Genomic DNA, 9,737 nt, shown 5'->3' on the forward strand with positions numbered 1-9,737 from the left:
GGTGTGAGCGTGTCGTCACATCCGCTGAGATCCAAAGAGTACGAACGTTCGATGCAGACTATGGAGGAGGCAACAACAATCTATCTGGAAGACGAAAATCGCTGGCAGACCGGACTGTTATGGAGGTTCGATCGCATGCACCTGCCAGACTCTTATCAGATGGCTGTTAAGCGCCTGAAATGTTTAGAGGCAAAGATGTCAAAAGACCCACCACTGAAAGAGTTCATGATGAACACGATGCACGATTACAAACAGAAGGGATATATCCGCCGGTTGAAGGATAGTGAGTTAGTAGCTAACACTACATCGTGGTTTCTTCCTATCTTTACAGTCACCAATCCGAACAAGAAAAAGACGCGCCTGGTTTGGGATGCGGCTGCCAAAGTTAGGGGCATGTCGCTGAACGATTGTTTGTTGAAAGGTCTAGATACACTAGCATCTTTGATGGGGGTGCTAATACGCTTCCGAGAACGTCCTATCGCAGTATCCGGCGACTTAAGGGAAATGTTTCATCAAGTCAAGGTGCGGCAAGAAGACCAACCGGCACAGAAGGTTCTCTGGCGTGATCACGCTTCCCCGAAACATACGTTATGTAAGTCATGACGTTTGGAGCATCCTGCTCGCCAGCTCTAGCAAATTACGTCAAGAATCGCAATGCCGAGCGGTTTGTAGCGGAGCATCCGGATGCCGTATAGGCGATTTGCGAAAACACATTTGTCGACGACTGGCTGCAGTCGGTGGATACTGGAGCTGAAATGATACAGTTAGCTGAGACTGTAAAAAGGATTCATGCTAGTGGTGACTTCGAGATGCGCCGCTGGACATCAAATTCGAAGAAAGTTATACAGGGGCTAGAAGACGACTGTGAGGAGTTGGACAAGCGTATCCGCGCTCAGGATGAAGCGCAATAGAAGGTCTTAGGCCTGTGGTGGCTACCAGGACAAGATCTGTTGTTTGTGGTGACGCCGAGCTTGCTCGCGAAGGCATCTACGGAGCGCCCAACTAAAAGACGTGTTCTGAGTGTGATCATGTCTATTTTCGACACGCTCGGGCTGTTAGGATTCTTTAATATACGCGCAAAGATCATCCTTTAGAACATATTGCGATCCAATATCGGATGGGATGACGACCTTACCAACGAGACGAAGCCGATTGGCAACACTGGCTTGATCTACTTTCAAATTTGAATGCCGTCCGCATTCTACGGTGCATGAAGTGGGTGAGCCTAGCCCAGGCTGTGCAGATGCATACATTCGATGAGGCCAGTATGAATGCTTACGCCGCAGTTGTATTTTTGCGAGACGAACTTGATGGCCAAGTACATTGCAGTTTGGTCGCCTCGAAAACGAGAGTAGCACCCCTAAAGCCCGTGTCCATACCTCGAATGGAACTGATGGCCAAGGTCTGAGGTCTGAGACTGGCCAAATGTATCCAAAAGGAAATGTCGGTACGCATACACGAACGTTCTCGACAGATTCAAAGGATGTGCTCTACTGGATCCGTTCCGATGCTCGAAAGTTCCAGCAATTCATAGCGCTTCGGATAGGAGAGATTTTAGAAGAATCAGATGTGAACAGCTGGCGATGGGTACCATCGGCTCAAAACGTGGCAGACGATGGTACGAAATGGACTAAAACGCCTGAAATTCATGACTCAACCAGGTGGTTCAATGGACCACCATTTTTGTATCTAGAAGAATCGCAGTGGCCACAATCGGAAAAAGGCCCTGCATTAAACATGTTGTACCATGCTGAAGAACAACCCAATCACACGTCGTCCTGGAGATGTATTCTGCCGGATCTGCAGCGTTTCAGCAAGCTAGAAAAATTGAGAGCTGTATAGCTATGCGTACTGGATTTCCTACGGAATATTACTAAGAAGGTCACATGGAAGGAGGACTGGATCTGCAGAAAACGCTGCTCCTTAAAAGAAGCAATGAAATGGATGTGATTTTTATCCGGATTTGTCAAGAAGAGGAGTTTTATAGTGAGATCACCTGCTTAAGGTTGGGTCGCCGCTTAACCGATCGCAAAAGCTTGCTGTTTAAGTGCTCCCCTTATGTGGATGACTCAGGCATTCTACGTATTAAAGGACGGATAGACAATATAGGAGTCGAAGTCTGCGTAAAACGCCCGATAATTCTGCCAAGACGACATCAATTGACGTATCTGCTGGTTGAGTTTTATCACCGCAGATATCATCACCTACACAACGAAATCGTCGTAAATGAACTGCGGCAGCGGTACTGGGTTTGTGGCTTACGAGCTTTGGTGAGAGAAGTTTCCAATACCTGCCCAGTGTGCCGCATACGACGCGCCCGCCCAAAGCCGCCAGGGATGGGCGACCTGCCAATCGAACGATTATCGCCCTATACTCCACCGTTCACATATACTGAAGTGGATTACTTCGGCCCCTACGACATTGTCGTTGGATGGCGTCGCGAGAAGCGCTGGGGCGTGCTATTTACATGCCTCACGGTGCGCGCAAACTTATTAATAGGCATTTCTGGTAATAAGAATATATATATATACAAGAGCTAGACTCACACTTAGCAGCCATAACCTCAAAGCGGATTGCATAGTATTGGTGTGGGAGATGGCTGACGGTGATGAACTAGATGGAAGTGCGAGAAGGATGACAAGTAGTATTCAACCCGGTGGAACTGCAACGCTTGTAACGGCTTGGTCAACGGGACAGGCTAACGGATCGCCTGTTCCTGCTGGAGTACAAGATAAAGTCGCCGGTGTAGAAAGAGGTAGCGGGGCAGCAATCATAGAAACTTAAAGCAGCTGTCCGTCTACATCGTCCGCTGCCACTGGTCCAAGGGAAAGTTCAACACCAAGGCAGCAAAGACCTGAGAAAGTGGGAGCTCTTTTCGACCCTTTGGGATACCAGAACGTGATCTACAAGCAGAAACAGGTTGCGGCTAATTGGAGTGTACACCCCACTTTGCCGTATCAAGCAAATACGGCGGTGTTTAACCAGGCTACGGAGCCCAGTATTGCCGCGTACATGGGCCACACAGGTCTAGGAGCGCTCAATAGATCGATTGAGCACGTGCCACGGCAGCAATTTGACAATGTGCATTGTAATAATGCGACGCCGTGGAATGGATCGCTGACACCTGCGCAAATCAGGGCGCGACATGTCATCAGCAAAGATTTACCAATTTTTACAGGCGAACCAGAGGAATGGTTGATCTTTATCAGCAATTATGAGCAATCCACTGAGAGATGTGGATTCAGCAACGAGGAAAATCTCATCAGGCTTCAGAAGTGCCTCAGAGGGCAAGCCCTGGATGCGGTGCGCGGAAAACTTATGATCCCAGCTACAGTGCCGTATGCTATAGGCACATTGCGAATGTTGTATGGCCTCTCTGAAATAGTACATGCTGCTCTGCAGCAAAAGCTCCGAGAGGAACCAGCAATAAAGTCGGACAACTTGAACACCGTTATCCGACTGGCCCTAGCTGTCCAAAACTACTGAGCAACGATAGCGGCCATTGGTATGCACGAATATCTTTACGATCCCGCGCTGCTGAACGAGCTTGTCGCTAAGATGCCCAGCAATATGAAATTGGATTGGGGCCGGCATCGAATGTCGAATGAAGGTAGCAGTTAGGCCACCTTTGATAACTGGCTGTTCAATGTGGCAATGTGCGCGACTATGGTCACGCCCTACGAGACACCACTGGCTTGTAACGAAAAGAAGAGCTCCACGAAAACCACTAGAGAGCGAATTTTTGTGCACAACACGGTAGATAGCCCTGAGGGTTCTCAGCAACAACGTTCACAACAGGAACAGGAGAGGGTTTCATGTGCGAAGTGCGCCGGTAACCACCGTCTATCAGATTGCGACGACTTCAGATCAATAGGTACAAATCAGCGCTGGGAACTTGTTAAGGAAAAGAGGCTCTGTTTTTGCTGCTTTCTACGTCATCGTGCACAACAGTGTGAGTCAAAGAAGAAGTGTCATGTAGATGGTTGGGAGTCAACGCACCATGTGCTGCTACATACGCCTACCATGAGTGGTAGTAAAGTCGAGCACATGGGCCAAGGTAGCAACCACCGGATTAAGGCAAGTGAGTCTGCCGTTATGTTTCACGGCAGCCCCGCAAGTAAAACACTGTTTCGATATGTTCTAATCACGCTCTATAGTAAATCAAAAAGCGTGCGCGCATATGCATTAGTGGATGAAGGAGCTGAGTGTACGTTAATAGAAAGAGCGCTTGCAGACGAGCTGGAAGTAGATGGCCCTGCGACCCAGCTGTGTCTTAAATGGACAGGGGACATAACCAAGAATGAACCTGAGTCGATGTCCGTGGCTGTGAGCGTTTCAGCTCCAGAACATAACGCAATACAGTATGCCTTAAAAAACGTGCGAACAATAGCGAACTTGGACTTACCAGAGCAAGGTATCGGGCCACAGTTGCTCAAGTTTCGGAAGCACTTATCTACGCTTCCTATTCTGCCCTATAACAACGTCAAGGGTCAGCTTATCATTGGTTTAGACAATATCAAAATAAAGGCACCCTTGGAGATACGAGAAGGTGAAAACGACGACGTCATAGCAGCGCGAAGCAGACTAGGATGGGCCGTATATGGCCGCCCCATTGTGGGAGACAGCACCACGCCTCGGCTGCTACATATTTGCCAGTGCAGTGCGGCGCGTGGGATGGATGAAGCTCTGAAGAACTATTTTTGAATTGAGTTGCCTCACATCCGCTGAGATCCAAAGAGGATGAACGCTCGATGCAGATTATGGAGGCAACAACAACCTATCTGGAAGACGAAAAGCGCTGGCAGACCGGACTGTTATGGAGGTTCGATCGCATGCACCTGCCAGACTCTTATCAGATGGCTGTTAAGCGCCTGAAATGTTTAGAGGCAAAGATGTCAAAAGACCCACCACTGAAAGAGTTCATGATGAACACGATGCACGATTACAAACAGAAGGGATATATCCGCCGGTTGATGGATAGTGAGTTAGTAGCTAACACTACATCGTAGTTTCTTCCTATCTTTACAGTCACCAATCCGAACAAGAAAAAGACGCGCCTGGTTTGGGATGCGGCTACCAAAGTTAGTGGCATGTCGCTGAACGATTGTTTGTTGAAAGGTCCAGGTACACTAGCATCTTTGATGGGGGTACTAATACGCTTCCGAGAGCGTCCTATCGCAGTATCCGGCGACATAATGGAAATGTTTCATCAAGTCAAGGCGCGCCAAAAACACCAACCGGCACAGAAGTTTCTCTGGCGTGGTGGAGATTCGTCACGCTTCCCCGAAACATACGTTATGCAAGTCATGACGTTTGGAGCATCCTGCTCGCCAGCTCTAGCAAATTACGTCAAGAATCGCAATGCCGAGCGGTTTGTAGCGGAGCATCCGGATGCCGTAAAGGCGATTTGCGAAAAAACATTTGTCGACGACTGGCTGCAGTCGGTGGATACTGGAGCTGAAATGATACAGTTAGCTGAGACTGAGATTCATGCTAGTGGCGGCTTCGAGATGCGCCGCTGGACATCAAATTCGAAGCAAGTTATACAGGCGCTGGAAGACGACTGTGAGGAGTTGGACAAGCGTATCAGCGCTCAGGATGATGCGCAAGAGAAGGTCTTAGGCCTGTGGCGGCTACCTGGACAAGATCTGTTGACGTTTGTGGTGACGCCGAACTTGCTCGCGAAGGCGTCTAAGGAGCGCCCAACTAAAAGACGTGTTCTGAGTGTGATCATGTCTATTTTCGACCCGCTCGGGCTGCTAGGATTCTTTAATATACGCGCTAAGATCATCCTTCAGAACATATGGCGATTCAATATCGGATGGGATGACGACCTTACCAACGAAGACGAAGCCGATTGGCAACACTGGCTTGATCTACTTTCAAATTTGAATGCCGTCCGCATTCCACGGTGCATGAAATGGGTGAGCCGAGCCCAGGCTGTGCAGATGCATACATTCGTTGACGCCAGTATGAATGCTTACGCCGCAGTTGTATTTTTGCGGGCTGAACTTGATGGCCAAGTACATTGCAGTTAGGTCGCCTCGAAAACGAGAGTAGCACCCCTAAAGCCCGTGTCCATACCTCGAATGGAACTGATGGCCGCGGTCTTAGGTCTGAGACTGGCCAAATGTATCCAAAAGGAAATGTCGGTACGCATACATAGACGAACATTCTGGACAGATTCAAAGGATGTGCTCTACTGGATCCGTTCCGATGCTCGAAAGTTCCAATAATTCATAGCGCTTCGGATAGGAGAGATTTTAGAAGAATCAGATGTGGACAGCTGGCGATGGGTACCATCGGCTCAAAACGTGGCAGACGATGGTACGAAATGGACTAAAACGCCTGAAATTCATGGCTCAACCAGGTGGTTCAATGGACCACCATTTTTGTATCTAGAAGAATCGCAGTGGCCATAATCGGAAATAGGCCCTGCATTAAACATGTTGTACCATGCTGAAGAACAACCCAATCACACGTCATCCTGGAGATGTACTCTGCCGGATCTGCAGCGTTTCAGCAAGCTAGAAAAATTGAGAGCCGTACAGCTACGCGTACTGAATTTCCTACGGAATATTATTAAGAAGGTCAGATTGGACGGAGGACTGGATCTGCAGAAGACGCTGCTCCTTAAAAGAGGCAATGAAATGGATGTGATTTTTATCCGGATTTGTCAAGAAGAGGAGTTTTATAGTGAGATCACCTGCTTAAGGTCGGGGCGCCGCTTAACCGATCGTAAAAACTTGCTGTTTAAGTGCTCCCCTTATGTGGATGACTCAGGCATTCTACGTATTAAAGGACGGATAGACAATATAGAAGGAGTCGAAGTCTGCGTAAAACGCCCGATAATTCTGCCAAGACGACATTAATTGACGTATCTTGACGTATCTGCTGGTTGAGTTTTATCACCGCAGATATCATCACCTACACAACGAAATCGTCGTAAATGAACTGCGGCAGCGGTACTGGGTTTGTGGCTTACGAGCTTTGGTGAGAGAAGTTTCCAATACCTGCCCAGCGTGCCGCATACGACGCGCCCGCCCAAAGCCGCCAGGGATGGGCGACCTGCCAATCGAACGATTATCGCCCTATACTCCACCGTTCACATATACTGGAGTGGATTACTTCGGCCCCTACGACATTGTCGTTGGACGGCGTCGTGAGAAGCGCTGGGGCGTGCTATTTACATGCCTCACGGTGCGCGCCGTTCACCTGGATATAGCTACGTCGCTCTCAACTGACTCATACTTGTGCGTTCTGAAGTCGTTCGTGGCCAGACGCGGCTGCCCTCGCCGCATGCTGTCGGACAATGGCCCAAATTTCAGAGGCTCTAGCAGAGTATTAAAAGATGGAATTGAACGTATATCGCCGGCTCTGATCGAGCGACAGTACCCAGAACTCGAGTTTACCTTTATCCCGCCAGGATCACCCCACATGGGAGGATCGTGGGAACGAATGGTGCTCTCTACAAGGTCCTCTGGGTTACGAGAGGAGGTGCTACGAGCAGCATTGGCTGACAGAAAGCGTGCTCAACTCAAGGCCACTCACTTATGTTCCCTTGGAGACATCTGAGTCCGAAGCCCTGACTCCAAATCATTTTCTTATAGGTCATTCAAGCGTATTACGTGGGAGAGGATTACGGGAGCAAGTCGGAGCTAGCTTGGCACGAGGCTTCCGAGTCGCCAGTCAATTGGCTGACCAATTTTGGAAGAGATGGCTGCGCGAGTATCTGCCTACACTCACCAGACGTACTAAGTGGTTTCAACCGCCACTCGAACCAATATCAGTCGACGACATCGTCATAATAGTGGACGACGGTGCCAAGCGAAACTGTTGGACGAGAGGAGTGGCCGTAGACGTGCACAGTTCAAAGGATGGCCAGGTCCGAAGTGCCGTGGTGCGAACCGCTTAGTTTTTACATGATAAGTCGATCGCACGCAGCTGCACAAGCTGCATTTTTGTCGAGGTTCATTTTCGTTTTGTGCTTGCAGCTAGGCAGAAGTGAAAGAGAACAGAGGCGCGTGAGGAGCACGAATGTAAGTCTCATAATCATGTAAAATATAGGTTGTTAAATAATGAAAGAATAATAATTTCAGCGTTCTAATTATATTATATCGTACCGCCTCGTACGAATCGAATTGAATCGAGTTGTTTCTTTCAACGCTAGAAGTCCCTGCCGAATACGCGCCCCGGCACGAGTCTCGGTGCCAACAAGCTCATTAGAAAAGAAAACATAAATCTAGAAAAGTGTATATTATCACTCAGTGCACGAGTAGCGTATAATAGATGAAATAAATGAAGCAAGTGAGAGGTCCTAGTCGGGAGCTCCCGACCATGGGATAACCTGAACCCTCTTATTCCAACACCAAATTCAGCTCGCGCTTCGTACTCATTCGATTTAGTAGTAACAAAGATAAATTAAAAAAAAAAATAAGTTCAGCCTCAAAAAAAAATATATTATTCCCGGCAGGTATCGAACTCACGACAGACAACAACGCTTGCCACCGCCTCTTCTTAACAGCCACACCGATAATTTAGTCTTCTTCGAATTTGTACTGGTGACGCTTACATGTGTTTCTTAGCCGACTGTTGGAATCTGCAGCAGACGAATCAAATCAACATAAGCAAACATTCATGTAAATATAAGAGATCCCAGTTTGGTGAAACAGCTATTTATTATGAACAAGGCTGGCAAGCCTCTCTTGCCCTTGTCGCAGCTTTTATAAACATGCATATTCCCTTTAATTAGCTCAGTTCGTTGTTGATCGAGGCGAAGCATAGAACTATTTCTGAGCCACAGCCAAATAACCTTGTAATTATAAAAATGTTATAAAATAAACTGAATCAGTGTATATAAGCTTATTCACTTTTTTGCGCTTTTTAAATTGTGATTATTCAAATAAAACAATCATCGTAGCTTGTTAAAATTAGGCAAGTGCAAATCGCCTGTGTTAGCTGACAATTAACTTATTGCTAATTGCTGATTGCAAACTAAGTCTCCCTTTATTGCCGCGGATAACTCGCTAGAGGAGCTAAATTTCGTTGAAGTTGCCAGCAAATTACGTGATGATTTTGACGAGTTGATTGCTATGGTTGAAGCTCACGTTCGCGTAAATGTTCAGCGTCGTCAATTTAACGGCCCGTCTCACTCAACCTTTCTTCGTCATTAGGATTTGCTAAACTAAACCGTGATCTTGGCCAACAGAACGCGCCTCCCCGACCTCAACTTACACTCAACCTTTCTTCGTCATTAGGATTTGCTAAACTAAACCGTGATCTTGGCCAACAGAACGCGCCTCCCCGACCTCAACTTACCAACGTTTTCCGGTTGCTATATCCAATATGCGGACTTCATCGCAATTTTTGAGTCAGTTGTCGACAAGGATACCGAGCTGTGTTGCTCTGGATATCATAAAATTAAGATTTAGTAACAAGAGTCTTGTTTTTCAAGCTCACATAAAAGAGATTTTTGTGCTCAAGAGGTAGATTCGGAGTCGGCTTCAAAACTGCGTGAATTCTCGGACAAGGTCAATTTGTTAAGCGAGCCTTGCAGACTTTAGGCAGTTTGGAGCAAATTTCAGGATCCATAATAGTGTACACGCTGCTTGAAAGGTTGGACACCCAGACACAGATCAAATGGAAATGCGTAGTCAAAGCCTGGAGAGCGTGCAACGTGCCATGTCAACCCATACAGCCAATCCAACCATAGCACTAACCACAGCAAAAGTGTTTGT

The 9,737-nt window shown here is 47.6% G+C and overlaps 2 protein-coding genes across 2 annotated transcripts; both read left to right on the plus strand.

The window, feature by feature from the left end:
- Window positions 1-3,666: 3,666 nt before the first annotated feature.
- Window positions 3,667-6,236, plus strand: LOC138911680 (uncharacterized). The gene is made up of 5 exons (XM_070211065.1): window positions 3,667-4,081; window positions 4,391-4,669; window positions 4,738-4,980; window positions 5,029-5,924; window positions 6,039-6,236. The coding sequence occupies exons 1-5, from the start codon at window positions 3,667-3,669 to the stop codon at window positions 6,234-6,236; spliced, it is 2,031 nt and encodes a 676-aa protein (XP_070067166.1).
- A 210-nt stretch (window positions 6,237-6,446) lies between these two features.
- On the plus strand, window positions 6,447-7,915 carry LOC138911681 (uncharacterized). The gene is made up of 4 exons (XM_070211067.1): window positions 6,447-6,715; window positions 6,918-7,497; window positions 7,611-7,728; window positions 7,791-7,915. Exons 1-4 carry the CDS (start codon window positions 6,447-6,449, stop codon window positions 7,913-7,915), a joined length of 1,092 nt encoding a protein of 363 aa, XP_070067168.1.
- Window positions 7,916-9,737: the final 1,822 nt, after the last annotated feature.

The sequence above is a fragment of the Drosophila virilis genome, unplaced genomic scaffold (assembly GCF_030788295.1).
Source record: "Drosophila virilis strain 15010-1051.87 unplaced genomic scaffold, Dvir_AGI_RSII-ME tig00001990, whole genome shotgun sequence".
In the NCBI taxonomy this organism is placed as follows: Eukaryota; Metazoa; Arthropoda; class Insecta; order Diptera; family Drosophilidae; genus Drosophila; species Drosophila virilis.